The 26,309-nt window shown below is 40.2% G+C and overlaps 1 protein-coding gene across 1 annotated transcript in view; it reads left to right on the top strand.

Moving 5' to 3' along the window:
- The window catches only part of LAMA4 (laminin subunit alpha 4), a 151,842-nt gene that overhangs the window by 67,348 nt on the left and 58,185 nt on the right, over positions 1-26,309 (top strand). The window contains exons 10-17 of the mRNA XM_040350260.1: positions 662-772; positions 3,986-4,097; positions 7,981-8,148; positions 11,133-11,329; positions 20,759-20,875; positions 22,787-22,935; positions 23,741-23,882; positions 25,562-25,658. Coding sequence (XP_040206194.1) covers positions 662-772; positions 3,986-4,097; positions 7,981-8,148; positions 11,133-11,329; positions 20,759-20,875; positions 22,787-22,935; positions 23,741-23,882; positions 25,562-25,658 — 1,093 coding nt within the window. The remainder of the gene's footprint in view (positions 1-661; positions 773-3,985; positions 4,098-7,980; positions 8,149-11,132; positions 11,330-20,758; positions 20,876-22,786; positions 22,936-23,740; positions 23,883-25,561; positions 25,659-26,309) is intronic.

Raw genomic sequence — 26,309 nt, 5'->3', positions numbered from 1 at the left:
GATTAGCCATTCAAACATGCAAATGAGGGAAATACGCCGATTCACAAACGTGCGTGTGCTCGGCGCATGGTACGCGAGATGCGCGTAAAGTTATTACCCATACATGAGGTGCAACCCGGCAACAGACATGCACAGGTCTGCACCAGGGAACACAAGCCCGCGTATTGTGCGTTGGACGTGTGTCTGGCTGGGCGTACGTTATGTTCACGGCGTACGTGGTGATCCGACGTAGCTTAGGCAGTTGTGCCGGCGTGGTTGTGAGCAGGCGCAGGGTGGTGCTGTGTATGCGTCCACATCACGGCGCATGCGCAGTTCGTGATACGTACCTGTCTAGCGCTCGGCCCATCATTTGCATGGGGTCACGCCCACTTCCACCTACGCCGGCGTGCGCCTTCGAAACCTACACCACTCTGGCGCAGCGTTGGGAGCGTTGGCTTGCTGAATGCAATGCATGCCTCTTCGCGCTACGTTGGCGTGGCGTACAGTGTTTGCTCTACTGCGGCGTAATGTGCGCCTTGCTCTCTGTGAATCTGGGCCTATGTATTTATAACTGCAAGTGGATATATATCATTAGCTGGAATAAGTACCACAGATATTGCAATAACCTTCTGTTTTGTGAACATACTGCAAAATGTTATTAGCTCAATTGTATCATTTAAAGGAAAATCTTCAAGAAAAGAAGAATCAGACATTGTTTGAAGATCTCCAGATTTCTAACATTGAAACAGAAGTGGAACTAATTCAAGCTGAAGTCAATGAAATTACTGAGAAGGTTAGTGAGTATATATAGACATCTTATCCTGTTTTTATATTAGTATATTGATAGATAATTGCACAAAATGCTTGCTCTACTACATTTTTTTACCATCTTTCAAAATTCAACCAGAATGGTCTTCATCAAATAAATATGTAAACTTAGGCCTCTAATGGCAACTAATAACATATTTTTTGAAGAAACAAATATTTAACCCTTAGGACCCTTTCACATGATCGGCCTGCGCGGATCCGCCTGTTCGTTATTCAGGTGGATTCGAGCGGGCCACCCATTGACTTCTATGGGCAGGTGGATGGCAGCAGAGATGTGTCCGCTGACACCCGCCTGCCATCTGATCCGACAAGATCCGCAAAAAAAAGACAGATGGCGATACATTCGCCATACGTCCATCAGATCGGATGGGATCAGATGAAAACAGAAAAGGCTGTGAGTTTTCATTCGATCTCTCCATAGAGGAGAGAGGGCCTCTGACAGATCTGTCCCTGCACAGTGAGAAGGGACAGACCTGTCATCTGCCTGCTCAGTCGGGATCAACGAAACAATCCCCCGTTGAGCTGGCAGAGTCCGTTCAGCGGATCCACCTCATATGAAAGGGGCCTTATGGACTATTTTTTTACAGCTCAGCTTTGGATCTTTGTATTGAAATAACGTTGTCTTTAAAGTGGATGGAAACCCTTACATATACCCAGTGAGGTGAATAGCCTCGGAAGATACACAGAGATGAAACAAATCTCCCTATATAAGTTTTAACAACCTCTCTAGCAACACACACCAAACTGAGCATGTGCAGGGTGTCACCAAGGCTCTGTACTATCAGCAGATGGATTGGGGACAGGATCAAACAGCCTTTTTACACAACGCGTAGGATTAACCCCTTAGGTCCCACAGTGAGTATAACAAGCATCATTTACTGCAACAGACTGGTTTTACTGTTGTGGGTTTAGTAACACTCTACCTACGAGGTTAAATAGAAATATATATTTGTTTTATTATTTTATTTGCTTTTTACAAGATTTTCTTTACTGAAATTATTTGCAAATCAAATGTTATACCTTTGATCTGCTATGAATAAACCAGAGAAGTTACAGTGAAGCAATAATAGCATTGCTTCATTGTAACTCTTCTTGACACTGTGCACAGTCTTCTGTGGGTCAGTTTACACAAGAGCAGAAAGATCTTCTGTGCAAATAAAGCTTGTCCTGGCTGTCCTATGCAGCTGGAGAATTGCAAGGGAGGAAGAGGGTCTTGAATGTACTACAGATGCCCAAATTATTTAGATTACATTTCTTCGGGTATGTGTAGCATACACATGTCTATAGCTGGTTAATGATATCTTACTCAACTTAAAGAACAAGTGAAGTTAACATAACTATGCAAAGTATATGGAAAAAGGGTAGTAATTATATTTTGGATATGGTTTGGCAAGGATAGAATGCATCCATCAAAACATTAGGTATAACAAAAACTTTTTTGTTTGAACATATTCTCCTGCTTCAAGACCAGTGAGTCCCTCCACAATTATATACGTATCTAATGGTTTCTAGTATACAGGTGACTCACCCATTAATCCTCTATAATCCTAAAGAATAACACTGCCAACTGCACAGTTTTAAGCCTTTATGGTGCATCTTTAGGTAAAACCTTTTTTTAATTTTGGATTAGGGAAGGGACAGACCTTCTGTTGCTGTCCATGTCCCCATTGGGGAGTTTCACCTCTATATTTGTCTTGTTGATCATTTGTCTCCCTGTGAAACAAAGAGAGGGGAAAAAATCTAAGATTTTAGTGTTGTCCCCGGAATATGATGTTAGAGAAAATCTTCCAATGGAACACTTGTTCCATGGACAACTGTCTGAGATGAAAATTCCCCTGACTTAAAGTGGTTGTAAACCTTCTCCTATACCCAGTGAAGTGAACAGCCTCAGATGAGACACAGGGATTAAACAAATCTACCTACATAAGTGTTACTTGTACATGTGCTGTCTTCAACTTTCTAGACTCTTTAGAAAGTGCACATCATGTTAGAAATGTTTCTTCCTGTTTCAGCAGTGGGATGGGAGTCTGGGCTTACACAGTGTGTGAGTTGATTGGAAGAAAGTCACCCCCCCCCCTCCAGATGGATGGAGAAACAAAGAAATTTGCAGAGCTGTTCTGTGAATAGACCAACTCTCTACTTATCTGTCTCTACGTTCCCTCCCTGGCACAAATTTCATGCTGCTTTTACCTCCTGTGTCTGAGGCCCCGTACACACGACCGAGTTTCTCGGCAGAATTCAGCCAGAAACTCAGTCGGAGCTGGATTCTGCCGAGAAACTCGGTCGTGTGTACACTTTTCAGCGAGGAACCCGTCGAGGAACTCGTCGGGCCGAAAAGAGAACATGTTCTCTATTTCCTCGTTGTTCAATGAGGAAAGTCGGCCCGCCGAGCTCCTCGGCGGCTTCCACACTGAACTCGACGAGGAACTCGATGTGTTTGGCACGTCGAGTTCCTCGGTCGTGTGTACAGGGCCTGAGAGCTTGTCAGAAGTTATCATGCTGATAACAGAGGAATGGAGCAGCAGAAAGATAAAGGACTTAGGGCTTTGGAGAGATATAAGTAAACACTACAGATAGATGTGCCCAGGTCAGATTTAATGAATGGGGTTTACATCTACTTTAAGGAAATTACTACTGCATTTCTGGGACATACATTGTCCTAATGGTGCACAGAGAACACAACATAAACTGGCTGGTTTTTCAACCATTCCCTACTGTAAAAACAAAAAAAACAATTATAGTTTGTTGTGTTTTCTGCCTGACTTGGAAAGCTGATGGTGGACTTGGTGCCAACCACTCCAGGCCAGGATTTCACCATTACACACCCGAACCAATGTGGTTGTACATAAATTTTACCCTAAATCCATTGAAATATGTGGCACAATAATTATGTGAAAATCAAATAACTTATTTTCTGCACAATGATGTGCAGAAATGTATCATTTGTAGTAAATCGTTTTAATCTGTAGTAGCTTTTAAATCTAAATGTACTTTTTTTAAAATGTACTTTTAAATCTGTAATACATTTTAAATATACTGTAAATCTATGCCTCCATGTGATTAATTTGGAATCAAGGTTGGGGAGGGGGGCAGTATGCATCCAGCTGTGCATGGAATGTACTGTGTACTCTTACAGATTATGACAATGTGAACTTATGCTGACACTGGCCATTTGCAGGGAAATCTTGCAGAGATGAAAGGCCAGCTGATACACAAGGAAACTATGGAAACGATGAGCCGTGCAAAGTTAACTGCAGAACAAGTTAGTGACATAGAAGATGAGATCAATGGTACGAAGCATATTTTTCTTCATACGGTTATTTTAGTTTGTATCATTCAGCAATATACAAGAGATAGATTGTAGATCCAAAGTCCAGATTATGGAAGCATCCCTGAAAAACAAGAAGATATTTCAGTTGTATATTTATTTTCAAATAGATACTGTATATAATGTAGTGAAGTTCTCCAGTAAAGTGGGCAGTGAATGGGTGCCATCTTGCCAGTACAGATGCCAATACTATAACTTAAGCTGTTCTCTAACATGTTTTATTTCCCTCTCCCAATTCTTGTTATAGGGGTGCCCAGTGGGGTGAGTGGCATACACAAGTTGCGAATAACTGACATGTATCACTGTCCAGCGTGATGACTTCACGTCCGCCTTTTAATCTGAGGCCTTTTACACACGACCAGACATGTCCAATGAAAACGGTCTGCGGACCGTTTTCATCGGACATGTCTGCTGGGAGGTTTTGGTCTAATGTGTGTACACACCATCAGACCAAAATCCCCGCGGACAGAGAACGCGGTGACGTATACGACACCGACGTTCTCTGACACGGAAGTACAATGCTTCCGCGCATGCATCGAATCAATTCGACGCATGCGCGGGATTTTGGGCCGCTGGTTATACGTCATAACCAGCGGACATGTCCGATGAGTTATACTAACCATCGGACATGTCCGACGGACAGCTTTCCAGCGGACAAGTTTCTTAGCATGCTAAGAAACTTTTGTCCGCTGGAAACCTGTCCGCTCGGCCGGAAAACTGTCCGCTAGGCCCTACACACGGTCGGACATGTCCGCGGAAACTGGTCAGCAGACATGTTCGGTCAGGTGTACGAGGCCTGAGAGTGCATTTATTATTCCTTTTTTTTTTATAAATGTTAAAGCAGTGTTGCACTATGAGATCTTCTTTGTGCCTTTTATGACTGACGCATGTGGATCTTTGGAGTGCTGGAGAGGAGACCTGGCTGCTGCTGATCTGATTAAGATATTCATTTTTTTATGACCTCCTTTTATCAGCTGTGAGGTCTATCTCACCAGGTGAGGAGACACCCCATAGGTCATGTGGGTGATACTATAGGTGGAAGCATGTGGTGGAAGAAATTGTGGAAGATATTTATCTTCTTTTGAACACGTATACTTTTGCACACTATTGGTGTTTTCGTGGAGTGCTTCAGTAGCGTATATATATATATATATATATATATATATATATATATATATATATATATATATATATATATATATATATATATATATATATGTTTACTGTATTTACATGTGTGCTGATTGCACTGTTCGGTGGTAGCTACTCTACATTTGAACATTTGAGCTGTTTTATTTTGGCTTAATTTTTATTTCTTCCATTTGTTTTTGTACACTGATAGTGCAGGATTATTATACACTTTTTATATTTATTTTTGAATATATATGAAAAAATAAATTATAGGCTGCTCAAACCCAAAATTAAAATAGCACACGGCAAAATAAATTAACAAATAATTATTAATTATTTTAAAACACAATAAAACCTCATTAAGGCTCAGAGAAGTGCACACAATTCAGTAACTTGCAACAATCAATTAGAAATAATATAATAATAACCTTGTTGTTAAAAAAAAGAAATAATATAATAATATATTGAATGATAAGAGTTTGGTCAATTCCATTCTGATTGGTTGCAATGAACACTGCATATCATCACTGCCCTGTACACTTACTCAATATACTCAGTTATAATTGTAGATTATCTGTGAGAAATGTAATTTAGTCTTATCAATCTACATTTATAGTTGTGCACTTGTGCACTTCTGTGCCTTTATTGATTTTCTTGTCTGCGCAATTGATATCGCGCGTGCGATGAATGGACTGCAGAAGGTGTAGCTTTCATCCTGTTTGCCAGCACTTGCAGAGCTTACATGTCAGTTTGCAACTTGTGTATGCCACTCACCCCACTGGGCAGCCCTATAACAAGAATTGGGAGAGAGAAATACCGTATTTATCAGGGTATTGCGCGCTCCAGCATATAGCGCGCATCCCTAATGTTGACCTGAAGTTCCTGTAAAAAAAACATTTTATTACTTACAGTTACTTACAGTTTTGGTGTCTTGCCCGGCATCCATCGGCGGCCTTGTCCGGTCCGGCGTCCGTCTGCGGCCTCGGTGGTGTCCTCCCGGCTTCTCCCGCGCTGTCTTCCTTCGAATCCCCGCTTCCCGTGCTCAGTTTGAACGCCTCCGCCGACATATACCGAGCGCAGTACACTCGGGTACATTCGGCCAGGCTCGGCTTCTCACGCATAAACGTCACAGAGCGTGACCACGAGCGAAGCCGAGCCTGGCCGAATGTACCCGAGTGTACTGCGCTTGGTATATGTCGTAGGAGGCGTTCAAACTGAGCGCGGGAAGCGGGTATCGGCGGATATCGCGCACCCACGATTTTGCCCTTATTTTCATGGCAAAAAAGTGTGCGGTATACGCCGATAAATATGGTAAATCACATAAGTGCTCATTGGAGCACAGTTTTTATTAAATTTAGAGGTATTTAAAAAAACATGTGGAATGAATGGGGGGGGTAGTTTTTTTTTGGGTTTTTTGGTGGGTTTTGGCTGCAATGCAGCGGTGCCACTATATTAAAACAAAGAAACTGCTGTCAGATACGAAGTGTGGGCATCTAAATGTGCATGCAGATTCCTGCACCAGCCTCCAAATCCTTAACTTTATCCCAAAGAGTCATTTTTACAGACGTAGCCGTGACACTTCTTAGTAATGTGAAAATTTGCCATTGCCTTAATGCATCCTGCACATTCCAACTGGCCAATAAGAAAGCTCAGCATAAGAATAGATGGGTAGTAGAAGGGAGTGGTTGACCTTGACATAAAACATAAGTGTCAGAGATATACCCATCAGAGGGGCCCAGAATTTGGTCATAATGGACCAAATGGAAGGGAAGTATGTTCAGTTATAGCTGCCTGCACATTATAACTTACAGTGTCTTTGTTTTAATATAATGACTCAGTTTCTTTAGTTGTTGAACCACTTACCTAAAACATGAATGTACATAATTAGTGCTGGACCTGCTGTGCACAAGCTTGTTGAGTGAGCAATGCCTTACTGAGTTGAGTTGAGTTTTTTTTTTTAAATATTAGAAATATTTTGGGATCTATTTGTGCATAAATCCGTGTACTTCCAAACATCTGCTTGAAACTGTATGACCTCTTGCCATTTATTTCAGACACAATTCTCCTAGAGACTATGAAATATTCCTGCTATAAGCAGACAAATTTGATTTCTCCCAAGGCACACTGACTCTCTAAAGTCAGATAGGGAAAGGCTGCAGTTCATCACTTTATTGTACTCCCCAACATCCTGTGTCTGTGGTTTGGATGGCTCACTCTGTGTTGTCTTGTATTGCAGCTGTTTTATATGACCTGTTCTTCACACTGCAGAGCTCTCCTAGACACTAAATGGGTATCATTTCTATAGAATGTTATCATTTAAAGCCAATTTGGTACTCTATATAAAGGAAAGTGACATTAAGTACAATAAATAAACATGATAAATGACAAGGATAATGTCTGCATCTTTTTGTTTCACTGCGCAATGCATTTAGTGCAGCAAATATGTGGAAACCATCTGTCAAACTAACGATTTAAAATGTTGGTTTCTTTGTATTTCTTTTATAGTTTGTCAACATATAATGCAAGTGTTTCAGTTCATAGCATGAGAGATATAAAATGCACAGTGCATTTTAATATAGATAATAGATTCTCTAAATATCTAGAATCTATTTAGGCACACAATCACCAAGCTTAAAACTTCAATCATAAAATGTATGAGTCTCTTACAATACAGATTCACTGTACATGTGTGTATATATATATTATTTCCACAGAAACACTTGTTAAACTAAAGCATTACGAATCCCTGCAAGGCGATGTGAGCCCCACAGATCGTGTTAAAAACATAAAGGATGCAGAGAAAATGCTAAAGAAGCTGTCAGTACTTAACTTTGACAATCAAAAAAAGCTGGTGCAAGAAGAAGCAGAAAATGCCGAAGACTGTAAGTAGACACATAAAAAAGGAAGCGTCTTAACACATGAAATCTGCTGAAATGACCAGCTTAACCTTTATTACACCTGCTGTTGCTTTTTAGGTGTATTACATTGATTAATTGTGCCACTATGAGCATGTCTCTTTTCTTTAATTGGATGTTATGTCGTGTAGAGTGAGTCATTGTTTACACCATATTAAAGTACCAGCATGATGATTGTCTTTATCAGTGAAGGCAAATGCCAAGCTCTGTCTGGAATTCAGCTACCACCTTCCTAAATCTAGCCATTTATAAGTCTGTTTTTTTTTTTTCATTCAACCAGTAAATTGAATGAAAAAATGGACCCGATTACCCCATCTACATATTTAAGGAGAATCCTCCCTGCTGTGTATTCTGGTAGTGGGGAGACTTCTCTGTCGTCAGAATACACTGATCAGTGCTGCAGGCTATAGCCAATTGTGTGGAAATTTTACAACAGGCTGAATTAACAGAAGCCAATCAGAAGAATACGGTAACTTCTGTTTAACCACAGCGGCAATATGACGAAATACGGTCAGTCCCTGCTGATTTTGATCCATGTATGACCGGCTTAAATTCTCTGCATTTGTTTATTATCCTAATGGGCCTAGTAAAAACTCAAAGTGTATGTCAAGCCAAAAAGAGTGTAGAAGGATTAGAGCCAATGTTGTTGTTTTTTTTTTTTACAACAGTATAACCCGACAGGAAGCGAGGGAAAATCTGCAACATGGACAAAAAAAATCTTACAGGGCTTCTTACCTTCCTCTACTCTACCAAAGAATAGAATTGTTATTTCTGTCCATGTTGCTGTTGCATAGTTCTCTTCACTTCCTCTTTGGTAGAACCTTGTCGACAGGACAGAAAATAAAGGCACATCTGTCTATTGGAGCCCCAGGTAGCAGCAAAAATATGACAAGACTTAAGCAAAAAACTTTTAGATAGACATGCACTTTAAGCTTAGTCGTCGCTCCACAAATTAAAACCCATTCCTAAAACCATCATTTTACCTAAATGGGTGCATATAGAAGTGAATATTGATTAAAACCTGCAGTTGGTTATTTTCTATGACTTTCCCATGTTTTGTTAATGTGTTATGAGATACCTGATGAAGTGTATCTTAAGGCAAAACTTTTTTTGTTTTGGATGTAGTGTGGACAGGTTAGAGATTCTGTCAGATTTATATTGATGTCTGTGACCCCTTTAGGGAGAATTACCAAAGTTAAAAGTGAGGCAAAGTCCAAAATGTTGAGTTGCCAGCAGAACAGGAATTGATTTAAAATCTTCCATTGGAGATGCTTTCTCCAGTTACAGCTGTTGAAGCGGGGACCCACCATACTTTGGAGAAATGCCCATTACTTCCTGTTTTATTTATAAGGCAGGAAATTAAGGCAAATCTCTTGAATAAGGCACAGATGTCAAAATCTTGATTGGGGTTTTAAACCATTCCCTACTATAAAAAATGATGGTATGTTGTGTTTTGAGCCTGGCCAGGTAAGTTGAGGGTGGACTCCAGGCCAGGATTTCAACTGGTCTAAGAACAAGAAGTGCATTTTTGAGGGTCATGTGCATGTGGAGAGGCCTAGCTGTGAAATTACCAGCTCAGAGCTGGTGGGACACCTGTATTTTCAGTTATAAATTATGCTGGAAATAACCCCGCTGTGAAAACAGGTTTATATATTTTTGGGAGTAATAAAAGTGTCCAAGAAGGCCTCTGTGCATGCTCTAATTCTAGGTAAACCCTCACACAGTGTAATCATTCAGAAAATGTCATACTGTAAACATGGCCAAGTTTTATAAGAATTTTTGACCTTCTGGTCATGTAATGGTCATGTAATGTTTATCTTCCCTCTTCCTATCTAAGGTAGGACTAGGCAGTTAATTTCCTCTTTTCTTCCTGGGCTTTTACATGTGATGGCTACGGAACACAATGTAACTGAGAATGGAATGAATATTTTAATGAGTCGGGGGTGTTAGCAATATCTGTATACAGTATAATTTTATTAAGCTGAAATTGGCTGTTTACATATAGTTTTCTTTTATTGTGATTATAATGCACAAAGAATATCTATCCCTAAAACATTTAAAGAATCCCTGTTAGGTTTTGCTGTTATCCCGAACAGTGTTGGAGATAGCTCACCTTACTTTCTGTGCTAGTGACAACCTTTTACTGGACAGGAAGGGAGGTAAAATCTGAAACAGGGAATAAAAAGCTAAAAGAGATTGTTATAGCATTCCCTCACTTTAAGCAGATCTCCACCCTCCCCATACCTCTTTTTTTCACCCCCCTGCATACTATGTTGCAGGTTTTAAACATCCCAGATAATCACCCATCCAGTGGTTCCAGCGTTGTCCTGCAGAATCCCCTAAAAATTCTGCTCCCACTCGGTCCTACATCTTCTTGTATGATGACATTGAAAAGCCCGCTGGCTAGTCCCGATTCAGCCAGGCTTCATGATAATGTGGCACTAGGCCCGTCCCCTCCTCGTTTCTCAATGAAGGGCTATGCTTCCCAAATATGTACCTTGCATATGCCTGGAGGCACAGAAGGCATGATGCACCTCATTCGACCAGGCAAGTGACATGCACAGAGGTGGGACAGAACTTTTACCTCGGAAAAAAAGGTAAACAAAGCAAACAAAAAGTGTGCTCTGTATGCAGAGGAGGGAAGGAGAGGAGGGAACTTATATCTGTGGGTGAAGGGTGAAGATCTGCTTAAAAACGCATTTTTACTTTTGTCAGTGTTGCGGTAAATGATTTCCCTTCACTCCTGTCCTGGAGACCTTTTACCGGACAGGAAGTGAATCACTCCAATGCAGCCTCTGGCAAAAAAAACTGACAGGAGATCCAATCCTTTTCAACCAATTCACAAAAAAAAGGTTTGGCTATAGATATGTTTTAAGGTCACGGTATATGTTGTTATATTTTCATGTAATCAGTAAAGTATTACATTTTGCTTTGTGATTCTAATTTTGCAGTGTTAAGTGAGGTCCAAGAAGACTGGGTGCAGAAACACAACAATACCCTGTCTTTGTTTCCTATTGTACTGGAGCCCATCGCAGAATACAATACGAAGTTATCAGATCTGCAAGAGTTCATAAAGGAAGCTCGCAACAACACCATGCAAACAACTGATAAAAACACAGAAAACAGCGGCAAGCTTCATATGCAAGATGTAAGATGATTTTATTCACTATAGGACATTACAAAAGACAAGAAGAATGCAAACAAATAGGATCTATTTACAGGGGCTGATTTACTAAAACTAGAAAATGTAAAATCTGGTGCAGCTCTGCATGGAATCCAATCAGCTTCCAGGTTTAAGCCTAGGTTCAGCTGAACTTGCACTATTTCAACCCAGCAATGCAGTCCGACTTCAGTGGCGATTTGACAGACATCTGTGCGGGTTCCTGCATAGATGTCTATACAAATCGCACCCTAACTTAAAAAAAAGTACAGGAACCGGTGCAGAGGCACACCGATTCGGACGGTGCCATTGCAGGAAATAGCCGCTGATTTGGCATGCAATTTGACATGTCAAATAGCTGGAATGTGAACCTAGGCTTATTGTCAAAGCTTAATTAAACAAGTTGAAGTTAGAAGCTAATTAGCTGCCATGCAAAGATGCACCAGATTTTGCCCTCTTTAGTACACAAACCCCACAATGTTTAGCCAGAAGGGAAACAATGTTAATTGCAACGTAGTTTTTTATTTAAGTCTAAAAGTGAAGGAAGTGAGGTTCTAAGAACAGTCCTTGTGCTCGGCCATGAGCATTCATATGTGCCTCTCCTTTCCTGTCTACCCTTTTCCTATAACCTTTTTTCAGACCAGATGATGAGTACCTTCTTAGGCCCCATACAGACGAGCGGACAGTCCAAAGAAAACGGTCCGCCGGACCGTTTTTATCGGACATGTCCGCTCGGAGATTTCTGTCTGATGGTTGTACACACCATTAAAAAGAAATCCGCGTGGACAGGATACGCGTTGACGTGGCCGTGCCGTCGCCACGACGATGACGCGGCGACGTGCGCGACCCTGGAAGGTCAATGCTTCCACGCATGCGTCAAATCACTTTGACACATGCGAGGGCTTTCGGCCAAGCGGACATGTCCGGTGAGTCATACAGTTGACCGAACATGTCCGACGGACAGGCTTCCAGCGGACATGTTTCCTAGCATGCTAAGAAACATTTGTCCGCTGGAAACCTGTCCGCTCGGCCGGGAATCCGGTCCAGTCGCCCGTACAGACGACCAAACATGTCTGCTGAAACTGGTCCGCAGACCAGTTTCAGCAGACATGTTCAGTCATGTGTACGAGGCCTTAGACTTAGACTTAGATTTGTGCTGTGCATCATCAACTAATGAGATGGTGAGGAATGCCCACTCTTACACCAGACCTTAGATGTAGAGCTGCATTGGGAAGTATCCATTTCTGTATGACGTATATTCCACAGAAGAGTTTAGAGGATAACTGTTTGCCTGCACAATTCTATTTATTGTAATAACATCACTGATCTGACTAATCTTCTCATCAACAATATCTCTCTTTCCCTCTGTGTAAGAGAAAAAAATATAACAACCAGCTCATTAACTTATAATTAGATGTTATTTGGGATCAATTCATAGCATATTCTCAGTGCAAAATTACCTAGCACTCAGCAAAAGGGACATAAATATTTTAATAGAAACATTTATATATCATATTTGGAAGCCATATATCATGCCAAAACATCTTGGTATGGTATTCTCAACAATGAAAATACTAAATAGAGCTATAAATAAGTGTACAGTAAATGTGCTCTTCAAAAAGTAGAACAGCATACAACATGAAATATAAGTCTTTCTTTAGCATCCCAGTCCACATTGTAGATGTCTCTCCATACCACAGTAGCCTCTTTCTAGAAGGATAGTTTCTCATAATGGTTCCTCTATCTGTGCAGTCTTTCACTTGGCAGTCTCTAGTAGAATTTTCTGTCTTTCACAAGACAGTCTCTAAGAGGACAGTATTTCACATGGAAGTTCCCCATATAGCAATCTCTCCCTATGAGGCCATTCTCTAACAGTGAAGTATGTTTAACAGAGCAATATCTTTTATGGCAGGCTCTCTCCAAAAATCATTCTCTCTTTACAAGGCGTTCAGTGCAGACTCACTCTGCCTTTTACCCCATGATCTCTCTTACATTGTCCACTCATTGTATACTTTTGTGGTACAGTCTTTCTTTGTCCTGGGCGTCTTATTCAAAGGGGGTTTTCCTTCCAACACCTGCCAGTCTCTCATTAACAGGCTGATCTCTCTACATGGGTGTAGGGATAAGCTATCAGCTGTTCGATCGTTCGACAGAGATCAAACATTATGGGCCGTTCGTGGCAAATTCGAGCGGCCCGTCACAGCCCATAATGCACTGCGTCACTTTTCAAAAGTCCACGCCTTTTTTTAGATGTGTCCAGCAGATCTCACTGTTTGTGTTTGCAACATATATCTGAAGCATATCAAGCATGGCCAAAACACCAGCCACTTGGGCACCACATGCTTGACCAGACATATGTCAACCTGCCATGCAGTCCGTTGGCAACAGTACTTAAAAACCCACACCAAAGAACAAGGCGGGCCTCTCCTTGCTCCTTATCAGCTGGGATCTCCAACCCCACTATACCTTCAGCCCTCTCAGAGACCTGCACTGAGAGGAATCAAGGTGTGGAATTAGGTGTCCTAAGCACTTCCGGCTAGCGGTACACCAACATCCGATTGTAGCAGGCAAATTTCCTTACTCCAGTTGGTAAACCGGTGAAAAAAATTCAGTCCCAGCCATTCACATGCTCAGTGGCTGAATGCTAGTTTGGCTAAATTGCTAGCACTTCAACTGCTGCCTTTACAGCTGGTAGACTCTGCCCCCTTTCAAGAATTTGTGGAGTACCTCAGTGGTAGGTTCCCAAACGGCATTCTTTTTCTCGGAAGGCCATTCCGGTTCTCTACCGACATGTGGAAGACAATGTCTTGGCCTCGTTGGACAGGGTGGTCAGTGGTAAGGTGCATATTACCACTGACTCATGGTCCAGCAGGCATGGACAGGGACATTACCTTTATTTCGCAGCGCACTGGGTAACCCTGCTGGCAACTGGGAAGGATGCAGGACAGGATGCAGTATTGTTGGAGCTTGTTCTGCCACCATGCCTCCAAAATGCTGGTAGTGGTGATTCTGCCACACCTCTCACCTCCACCCCCTCCTCTTCTTCTTCTTCCTCCATGGCCTCTTCCTGTGCAGATTTGTCCTCGTGACCAGCGGTGCTCTGTAGGCGTTCTAGGGGCTACGCAAGCACTCGGGCAAAAAGATACCATGCAGTGCTTCAGTTGGCAATGGCACCAACCTCCTCTCCGCCCTCCGACAGGGAAAGTTTACCCATGCTCCCAGCTTGGCTCACGTCCTTAATTTGGTGGTGCAGCGGTTCTTGTGCAGGTACCCGGGATTACAGGATCTCCTGAGGCAGGCCAGGAAAGTCTGTGGGCATTTCCGCCAGTCATTTAATGCCAGTGCTCGACTGGCTGACCTAGAACCACCTCATCTGTGACATGCAGTAGCTGTACACACAGCAGAGGGCCATCAATGAATACATGTGCGAGTATGGCACCAGGACAGGGTCAGGGGAGCTTGGCTTTTTTTCGCCATGCCAGTGGCTACTGATCAAGGATGCATGGACTGTCATATCACCATTTGAAGAGGCCACGAGGATGGTGAGCAGTGACAGTGCATGCATCAATGATACTGTCCCTCTAGTCTTCCTGTTGGAGCACACGCTGCGTGGAATAATAGACAGGGCACTCGAGGCAGAACAGAGGGAGGAAAAGGAGGACTTCCTTACCTCTCAAGGCCCCCCTTATCCAGACAGTATTCCTGCAGGCCCGCCCCTTACACATAGGAAGAGGAGGAAGAAGAGGATTGTGTCAGCATGGTGGTGGAGCCTAGCACTCATCATCAGCAGCAGTCTTCAAGGGATCGTTTACAGTCCCCAGAAACCCATGGACTTGTACGTGGCTGGGAGGAGGTGGCTGCGGATCATGTCACCCTTAGTGGCCCAGAGGACTGCGGATCAAATGCCTCATCAAACCTACGCTGCATGGCCTCCCTGATCCTGCAAAGCCTGCGAAAGGACCCTCGGATTCGCGTGATCAAGGAGAGGGGTCACTACTGGCTGGCAACCCTTCTTGATCCACGTTACAAGGCTAAGGTTGCGGAACCTATCCAGCCTTTGCAGAGGGAGCAGAGGATTAAACATCTTCAGGAGGCCTTGCAGAAAGGTTTGTGCAATGCATTTCCAGAGCCTGGGAGGTTACAATTCCTGGTCCTCCTGGACAACGTGTTGTTGAGGCTTCGGTCAGTTACAGAAGGAGTGGTGGGGAAAGTGGCCGTCTGACCAATGCGTTCAGACAATTTTTTAGTCTGCAGCCCCCAGGTCTGATCGGTTCCAGCAACCATCGCCAGCGTCTGATTTACATGATGCAGGAATACCTAGGGGCAAGATCAGACTTGGAGGCCTTTCAAACCGAAAATCCACTGGGTTACTGGGTCTTGAGGATGGATCACTGGCCAGAGCTTGCACAGTATACAATTGAACTACTGGCCTGTCCTGCATCCAGCGTTTTTTCGGAACGCACATTCAGTGCAGCTGGAGGCTTTGTAACCGATCACAGAGTGTGCCTGTCCACAGACTTGGTTGATCGGCTTACTTTCATAAAAATCAATTAGTCTTGGATCACCAAGAGATCCCTTTAAGACTGCCTATGCTGATGCTGAGTGACTATCCTGTTATGCTAAGTGACTATCCTATTTCTCCTCAATGTTCATGTTGATAGCTTCTAAAAACATTTTTGGTTCTGGGCACTACCACCAGTGGCTAAAGCCTAATTTTTCTGCCCCTGTCTAACAGGGGCATGTAATTACAACTTTTGCTGTAATATTTCGCAGCAGGGCTCGTTCCTGCGCTCAACTAGAGTGTCTGTGAGGGATTACAGTGTTGTGGCACCACCACCACCACCACCACCAAAGGCCCAATTTTTCTGCCCCTGTTGAACAGGGGCATGTAATTACAGTTCTTGATATAATATTTCACAGCAGGGCCTGTTGCAGCGCCCACCAAGAGTTACTGTGAGGGCTTACAGTGTTCTGGTACCAGCAACACCTAAGGCCCAATTTTCTGCAGAATATATAGGGCAGGCCATATAGTATATACAGGCAGTCCCCTACTTTCAAACATCCGACTTACAAACGACTCCTACTTACAAACAGAGGAAATCTACCCCTGGGAAGGGAAATTCTCTCCTGTAAGAGTTAATATGGGTTAAAGGTGTCTCCACTGATGCTTTATCACCAATCCTTGTTTCCCTGAAAAAAACAAAATTTCTAAATCCAATTGTCATTGAGACAAAAAGTGAGGTAAAATCTTCTGAACAGGGGCACAGACAGCAAAACAAATGTTACAGGGGTGATAATAACCCTTCTCTATGATATCCAAAAAGCTTAAAAATTATTTTTTTTGGCTGGAGCTACACTTACAAAATGTACCTCTTCCAAATTACAAACAGATTTAACTTAAGAACAAACCTACAGTCCCTGTCTTTCTTGGGACCGCCTGTATACTGCTGTTCAGAGTATATTGGGCCTGGGTGCCCCACGCCTTTTATTTTTTTAATTTGGGGGGTTCCCCTTAATTTCCATACAAGACCCAAAGGGCCTGATAATGGGCTGGGGGGGAGGGGGTACTCAATAATTTTCATCTATATTGCCGGGACCCAACATTACATTAAAGCCGCAAGCAGTTTTAAATGACTTTTATTCCTTTAGAAATGTTATTTTGTGCAGGGACTGTTCTAAACACGGGAAACATGCGCCACTTCACAGGCACGATATTTAAAGGAATATTTCACTTTTATTTTTTCACTTTAAGCATCATTAAAATCACTGCCCCCGAAAAAAACGGCAATTTTTAAAACTTTTTTTTTTTTGCATTGATATATGTCCCCTAAGGCAGGACCCAGGTCCCCAAACCCTTTTTAGGACAATAACTTGCATATTAGCCTTTAAAATTCGCACTCTTGATTTCTCACGCTCGAGTCCTATAGACTTTAACGGTGTTCGGATGTTCGCGCAAACTTTTGGTCCGTTCACATGTTCTGGAAGCGAACCGGGGGTGTTCGGCTCATCCCTACATGGGGGCAGTCTTGCTCTTACTAGGGGCAATGTAATTTACATAGGATATTATTTCTCCATTAGAGCAGGCTTCATACTTTTTTTTTTTTTAATTACAAACCCACAGTCACAATTGTTTTAAAAAAATTATTTTATTCCAAGGTGTTTTTCAGATTTCCTTCACAAATCAAAACATAATACACCAACACTTATTTTTTTTAAATATTGAGATAACAAGTTCTATGGCTAGAAATGAATGTAAAAAGCCTATTTAACACCATAATGCAAAGAAAATCAGCATGTGGTAACCCCCTAAATGCCAGGGTTTTATTTTCAGGATTTTTTTTTTTTATATATATATTTTAATTTATTCTATTCAGTATTAAACACAAGCATTTATTTTAATCAGGTAGATATTCATATTAAATATAAATATTTTACATTTACTTTCTGCAGTTCATGTATGTACTAAGTCTCTTATTTATAATTGTTTTATACATTTATCGTGTACTAAAGCAAACCTTAATGACTCAGAGGTCGGATGTTTCCACTCTGCTATGGTAATATCTTAACCAATGGATTGACAACTAGTAGTCATCAGTCACATTTAATTGGACATGTTCTGTAACATTGAAGGCATTTCATAGCTTTTCCAATGAGTGTCAGGAAGATATCTCTGCATTTACAGTATATCCACTTCTTAAACACCTTAATCCAATCACCATGGGATTTGTAGATGCTAATTGTCCAAGAACAAGATGTTGGGTGTGAAAGCTGTGTAACAATTCTGTCCTAGTTAAATAATTCCTCAATTTTGAATGGCTACAGGTGTGAGTTGTTGTCAAATCTCTTTGATGGAGATGTGAAATTAGCATAATATGTGGAAAGCAGGTGGTTTTGAATAATGGTTGTTCCATTTTGGCCCCTTTCATGACTTTTGTGAACCAACTATCTTCTCAAAAGCAAGGAAGTATGAGGGGATGAGAGATGCCACACACCACAAGCTCAACAGGTAAAAATGCTTAACAGCCTCAGGCTTGAGCTCCTCCTGAGCCCTGTCCCTGATGCATTTCGCCCCGTCCATCAGGGCTTAATCATAGAGATGGAGTGGAGCAAGACAATTCAGCCACTCTTAAGGCATACGATTAATTGTGCAAGCAACACATGGAAACGATGCTGGAATTTTTTTTAAAGAGATAGCTGCCTCCCGACAATGATAGGACCAGATTATGATTTTTAAATATATATAAAAAATAAAATTTTGTAATTCACTGAATATGTTATATTATAATTGCACGAGGTTTGTTGAATGGGAGTTGAGACAGCTAATCCAAAAAGGAGAAAAGTACAAAATAAAAAATAAAAACGTTGTGCTTTATTAGCAAACTAAAGAAACAAAACAAAGTGGCTGTAAAAGACGAAAGGGGAAACACCCTGCGTCAAAAAATGTTTTAGTTATAAAAACAAAGGTGTGTATAATAAAATATAATGTCATCCCATTCATAGAGGCATCATAGAGTATGGCAAAGAAAAAAAAATACATATTTTTACGTTTTCATAGAAAAGTTTCACTTTTGCTTAAATATGCAGCTCCACTGGACTGGGCTTTTTTTCTGTGGGCCCGCATATTTATGTATCTCTCTTTGCGTTGGAAGCACGCCTCATGGCGCGCTCCCAGCACAGAGACTGGGGTCTCACCGAAAACCCCGAGCCCCATTCTAAGGTAGGTTATGGTAGTAGCAAGAAATATACAGCTACATTTTTTTTATGTTTTTTTTTTTTACTATTTTGGGCCAGTTTTCCTTAGATAATACAAAAAAAAGTCAGGAGATATCCATTATAATTTAACACCAAATGAAAGCCCAATTTGTCCTGAAAAAAAAGGTATAATCCACCTGGATGCACAAAGTAGTTGTGATGATATGTACAGGTTTACTAACACATGTCAAATGTGCAAAATTGGGCTTAGGCATTAAGATTTGTTTTACCCATTGGCGCAAAGGGGTTAAACAGGGAAATGACTGTTTATATATATATATATATATATATATATATATATATATATATATATATATATATATACTGTATATATGTATTCCTTGCACATTTAACCTTTTGCCTTACAAGCAGTTGACGATGTATAAATAGAATTGTGTTGCTCCACTCCTTTATCTCTATGATTAAAGTGGAGTTCAACGCCAAAAATTAAACTTCCACTTTTTGGAAGCCTCCAAATACAGGTATTACACAGGTTGCTCCCACTTCCTGGTATAGATCACTGCGGTGATCGTGGTGACCTACGCCACTTCTGCCACCTAATCTGTCCTCCCCCACTGTCTTCTGGGAAACACACAGGTCCCAGAAGACAGCAGGGGACCAGTGAGGACGCGCAGCGTAACTCGCGCATGCTCAGTAGGGAACCGTGAAATGAAGCCGCAAGGCATTACTTCCTGATTCTCTCACCGAGGATGGCGAGCGATTGATTTGGCTGCCGACATTGTGGGCACTCTGGACAGGTAAGTGTCCATTTATTAAAAGTAAGCAGCTGCAGTATTTGAAGCTGATGGTTTTTAATAAAAAAAATTTAGGCGGAACTCCGCTTTAAGCCCCAATGGGCAGGGGGGAATGCATCAAAGACAGGGCTCAGGAGGAGCTCAAGGCTAAGGCCAATCATCTGTTGAGCTAGTGGTGTGTGGCTTCTCTTCATCCACTTATACTTCACTGCTTTCTGGATTAAGCATAAGACAGCCTGCACTCTCATATTTTTGTGTACACCGGATCTACCAGAACACCTTGAGTGGCGCTTTAAGTGGTATTGGGAATAGTAAACAATTGTCTTCTCTGTTCAAAAAAATGCACCTCACTGTTCTTGAAATAATTCCCCTTTTTATTTAAGTGTAGGAAAACGACTGAATTTGCCCTCTTATGTTAGGTCTTTTGTCTCTTCTGGAAATGTTTTTGCAATTTGATATTACAACATATTCCAAGTAACTGTACTATTATTTGGTGCCTAGGCATCTTGTTGACACACAGGGAACTCGGAACAAGTCAAGATAAATATTGCTAATTGCTACTAGCTATACCATGATCTGGATAAATGAGAACCTTCACAGACACAAGGGATTAACATAGTCTGTCAAGACTAGATGCATAAGGGGAGAGCTGCTTACTAGAAAGCCAAGCATGTTTTTTTTTATTCGAATAATTCACATTCTAATCAATCTTTATTTGTCAAATCAAAATGTTATCCAGATTAATAGAGATATAAAACAATCAATTAACTTTTTAAAAACAAAATGATATACAGTCAGTCTTATGCAAAATAATTTCCAGTTAGTTGCTTTCTGTTTCTGCACTTTTGCTCAGTGATCCTAATAATCTTGTACATTTTAATGTCCTAATGAAATGTAAATTCCCCGCTAGGAACGAATAACAACTGTGAATGAAGCAGCAACATCTACCAATGATGCCTTGAAAGAAGGATGGACAATATTAAATAATACTCATGTGATCATTAAAGATATTAATGACACGATCAAGGTACAGTAATGTGAAAATGGGCGACAAATACATGCATCTCTATGCAGGCTCTGTAAAGTGATAAAGAATATTATTAGTATAGTATTTTTTAACATTTGCACACCAGATAAGAATATATGTAAAATATTAAATAAACCCTTTTCTGTGGCAACTTAAGGTCTGGAGCATACCAAGTAACATCTTATTTGGTGAATACATAGTGAGCAAAATGAGTTAGAACCATGTACTTGGCTTACAAAATGTTAATAGAAACATTTTTTATGTATAGTTTTTTTGCTGCACATAGAAAGCAGGAGTAATGAGGATGAAAAGTGTGAGATGAGAAAGGTTAAAGAGAAGTGCACCAGTGTTTAAATTTAAACAACTTATAATATGAAGATGTTCTATTTGTAATATCCACTACAAATGATTGGATGTTTAAAGTGTACATGGGGCACATTTCACTTTGTAAGTTGGTAAATCTAGTTTAATTTCACTGCACTTATCCCTATTTATCCCTAGCTCTAATTACTACAGTAAATCAGGGAAATTGTTTTTAATCAGTCGGACCTGACTGCTAGACCTGCATAGATAGAAAAGTAGTTATGCACAACCACTCTGCTGCATTACCAAACATGAAGCAGAGCCCCAAAAAAATAAGCAAATATGGCTGTCTCCAAGTAAATTAAAACATATTAATATGATTATTTATATTAAAGTGATTCTAAAGGCTGAAGGTTCCACATGCACTGCTTCAGAGAGACTGGAAGATCTGCATACCCTCTGCTTCCAACCACTGTTCACCTGAAGTTTTAGGGGCCGAGGGGGGCCCCTTCTACAGCAAGAAGTTGCTACAGCATCCCAGAGACTGGTTAGAGGGCTATTCACCCATTGCTGATAGCGACTAAGCCACTGAGAGCAAGACACCAAGTGTACCCAATCCATACTGCACTTTTTACAAATCTACACTGCACGTATACCACCAACCCTTTACCGCATTTAAACCACAAGTACTTTGCACCTGTGGCGAGTTTATTCCATACCCATGCTGTATCTATACTGCATGCAGGTTAACTGGGTCTATCGTTAAGTGCACAAATGCTCCTAAAGGGCCCTAACAATAGCCGACAGAAGAACATCTCAAAGCACTGCTCCTTTCGTAAAAATGATCCTCCAAGTCCCCTTTGTTCCCCTGCTCCCCCTTCTCTCCTCTACTATCTTTCTTTTCTTTTGAACAGTGCATACCCAGTCAATTTAGGACTAGCATTGTTTCCATAAATACACTCTGGCAGTATAGTTCCAGTACTCGGCAGATTAAACTTTACTACTGCTCACTGATGTACTTGAGGTGGTGGCCTTACTACTGTTCCTTCTGATCTGGATGCCAAATGTCATTTTATGCCTAGTCCTTACTGCTATTTCCTTTTTATGATAAATTGTGTGATAACCATTCTAAATCCATTTTATGCTTGCCTAGTTACAGTACCTACCATATTAGGTGACAATATTACATTAGAATTTATTACCTGGTTTGATGCCTGTTTTGTTTGATGTAACACTATTACTGGGTACTAAGCATTTCCTGTGATATTATATGTTTGTACACTCAACCTAGTGTGTTAGAGGGGCTGAGGTTTTTTAGAACTAGTGGCTTGTACGGGGTAGAGCTACAGAGTAACAAAAATACAACAGGGAGGGTGGAAATCCTCATATAATCACATTAGCTATGTAGACCAAAGAATGCAAGCCTAGAGATCTAACTAACAGAGTCCTTGAGAGATATTAGAAATATTAGAATTTGTCAGGTGGTTTAAATATTCAGCATCTATCAAAAAGTGAAATATATATTTTGTATGAACTGGCCCTTTAGGATTATAGTAAAAAAAGTATTTTGATAATAATTATTAATATTGACTTTGATTTTTAACATAGAACATGTCTGGTCACCATGCTGAAATAGATGGAGCTAACAATGAACTGCAGGAGAGAATAGCTAATTTATCTGGCAATGCTGAAGACCTAGTTCGGCAGGCTGTGGATCATGCACTTGTACTTCAAAGGCAAGCTGATGGGCTGAAAAGGTAAGACAACACAACATTAGAATCTTCAATACTAAGTTGATGTTTATTATACAAACCTACAAGAATGGTCTGGATATAGTATAGCAGGATGCACAAGATAGTTGCATTATATCCACCATAGTTCATTAATGAAAAGTAAGTAATATTTTATATTTTAGATGTATTGTTGTTTAAAGCTCAACACTATGGGTTTAATTTTCTAAAGGTAAATAGACTGTTTACTTTGCAAAAACATTTTCACATTGCAAGTGAGGTTTTCTTAGTGGATGAGGTAAAGCTCTACTCACTGCCATCATCCATTTATGTGTAAGCAACAATACTGTGTTTTTTTTTTTTTCCTTGCACACTGGGTATCCTTTACAAATTGCATTTTTACTAAATTCACTAAGCTAAGGAACATTCCCTTCCAAAGTAAACAGATTATTTGCCTTTAGTTAATTAACCTCTATGTCTGTTTTGAGTGAACCCCTTCAATTTTTTTTAAATGGACTGAATTATGTTGAAATTCTATATTAGAATTAAATCTCCTGTTTCCAGCACCATTATCTTTTATGAAGTTAGTGTAATTCTCCCAAGTGAGGTCACAAACTGAAAAAAAAAATATTCTGGTTGTAATTAGGTTTTAAAACAGAATTGGCGCTACTGACAAAAACACATCACTACAGTTAGGTCTAAATATTTCATTTATAGGGAAATAGTAAAGAAAATTGTAATTATGGATCAGACTTGATTATATTTCTTAGACAGATTTACTATTCGGAGAGATACATTCATAGTCTTTACACTATAATTTTCCCAATAACAGTGACTTGAAGAATGTTGACACAAATGGATTGGTCCAAAAAGCACTTGATGCCTCCAATGTGTATGAGAAAATTGTATCTCTTGTTGAAGATTCCAATGAGACATCTGTTATTGCTGCAAATGCTGCTGACAGAGCTAAAGATGTAAGTCACAATGATTTCCACTGTTTACTGAATCCCTGTTGCTATCAGCACCTGTTCCTAAGCATTCCATGACTGTGATCTTGTAGTTCTTGGGTGTTAATGTCAGCTCATTTATCCACATTGCTCTGCAGTGAGCTTATAATTAATGTGTTGATTATGCAGTCTATGGAGATGTTTCTTTCCTCTTTGGAACAAAGCCTGCATTGTAGCTGTGTAACATGGCCTATAGTGCAATAGGGTCAGGGGGAAGAAAGAATTTATTTTTATGTTGCAAAAATATGAAATCAGTCTTAAAGAAGGTGTGTCCAAACTGGGTACTGATAGGGAGGAGCAGGAGTTACAAACCCAAACTTTCCTATCTGACAGGGATGTCTTTGTCATATGTCACGTCCTAAATCAGGAGTGTCCAACCTGCAGTCCACATGTTGCCCAAGACGGCTATGAATGCGACCCAACACAAAATCATAAACATACTCAAAATATTGATTTTTGGGTGGAGCATTTTTTTAGTAAAAATGCATTTACACTTAGCCAACACATCTGGCTAAAGAAAAATTTGACAATGTCTCTTTACTGGACTTTTATAATTTTATCTTCCCAAAGAAAAATCTCCCACTCTTCACAATCACGCCTTATTCATGTCATCAGTGTTTGGCAGCACCTATATTTGTGAGCAATTATTTTCAAGGATGAAGCACACGAAGGGCAAATTTAGAACCAAAATATCCGATGAGCACCTTGAGAATTTATTGAGAATTCATCCATAGAACCACATAACCAGTGTCAAATATTGCAGTAATTATATGATGCCCTCTTTTACTTTTAAAATAAAAAATATATGTTTTTAATGTTTTATTTTTAGATAGGTACATTAACTACAGTATATCAGTGACTTGACATGTTATGACAGTAATTTACAGTTAAATAGTTACCTAGTTAGTCAGGTTAAAAAAACATACAAGTCCATCTAGTTCATCCAATTACAAAAGCTTGTTATTGTTAGTGTATTTTATATGTGGCCTAAGTCAATTCCTCTTCTTCCAATGTAGCCTAGGAAGGTCAAAGGGTTGGACACCCTGTCCTAAAAAGAGATGAAAATGGTGTGTAGGCTATGCTTCATCAAAGACATAGATTTTTTTATTCAATCCTTGAAATATTAAACTAACTTTCATAAAATTAAGTCTGATGCATCAAGGTTTAAGCCACTTTGAAGTCACCTACCTTTTTATTTTTTTATAGTCCTATACCCCCATATTGTTATAATTTATGATTTATTTCTGCAATTGCAAATGCCTTTGCTCCATGCAGCTGTAGTTTACAACTCTATGATTAAGCTCATTGCCGAGTTAAACGAGTGAAGATTCACGTGATCTTGCCATTTTCAAGAGGTAGATTGTTAAATATCTTTATCTGTTTTATCTTTTTATCTTGCCTTTTACAATGCTTGCATGTTGAGGAAAGGAATAACTGCTTGAGCAGCCATCACCTGTAGCTGGGTGTGCAGAGAAACTGAATCTGCAGTGAAGAATTTGCATTATTTGGTAGATAGTACGCTTAAACACACCACATATATTTTTTGCACCTGTGATCTTTTTCAAATAAAAATATATTCCTTCTGCCCGATATTAGAACTGCAGCTTGTTTCAAATACTCAAGTAAATGTGTAAATATCCTTCCAGGCTGTGGATGGTATCGCTAACCAAGTTACCTACCAGACAGGAGAAAGTGATCAACTTATTTCTCAAGCTATCAACCTCAGAAACTCAGAGATTATCAGTAAGTACATGATCAGAATTTACTACAACACATATGACTAATGAGAAAGCAGGAAAAAAAATGCGGGACTTTAAATGAAGCCTCTCTGTTAATTTGTATTAACAGAGAGGCTTCATTTAAAGTCCCGCATTTTATTTTCCTTTTTCACATATATCTAGGGATGGAATCTTGCCTCTGTCATGGTTGGGTATTAAAAGGTCACTTTCCGTTTTCTTTAACCTACATATGACTAATGCCGCTTACACACGGTCGTTTTTTGTGATGAAATAAAATGACGTTTTTCATCATGAAAAAAAAACGACGTTTTTCTAACTCCATCATAAAAAACGACGTTGCCCACACACCATCGTTTTCTGAAAATGCTCTAGCAAAGCGTGGTTACGTACAACACGTACGACGGCACTCTGTTCCATTCAAGCTCCCGTCACATAACTTGCTTCTGAGCATGCGCGGGTTTAAAACGTTGTTTAAAATTTCGTTTTAGCCCAACAGAAAAAACAACAGAAAAAACAACATTTTCAAAAACGACATAAAAAATTCGAAGCAGGTTCGAATTTTTTTTTGTCATTTTTCTGAAGACAAAAAACGATGTGAAGCCCACACACGATCATTTTAAATGACGTTTTTAAAAATTTTATTTTATTTAATCAC

Source organism: Rana temporaria, chromosome 4, assembly GCF_905171775.1.
Source record: "Rana temporaria chromosome 4, aRanTem1.1, whole genome shotgun sequence".
Classification (NCBI taxonomy): Eukaryota; Metazoa; Chordata; class Amphibia; order Anura; family Ranidae; genus Rana; species Rana temporaria.
Note: the sequence above shows the minus strand (reverse complement) of the source record. Positions and strands in the feature narration are given on the sequence as shown.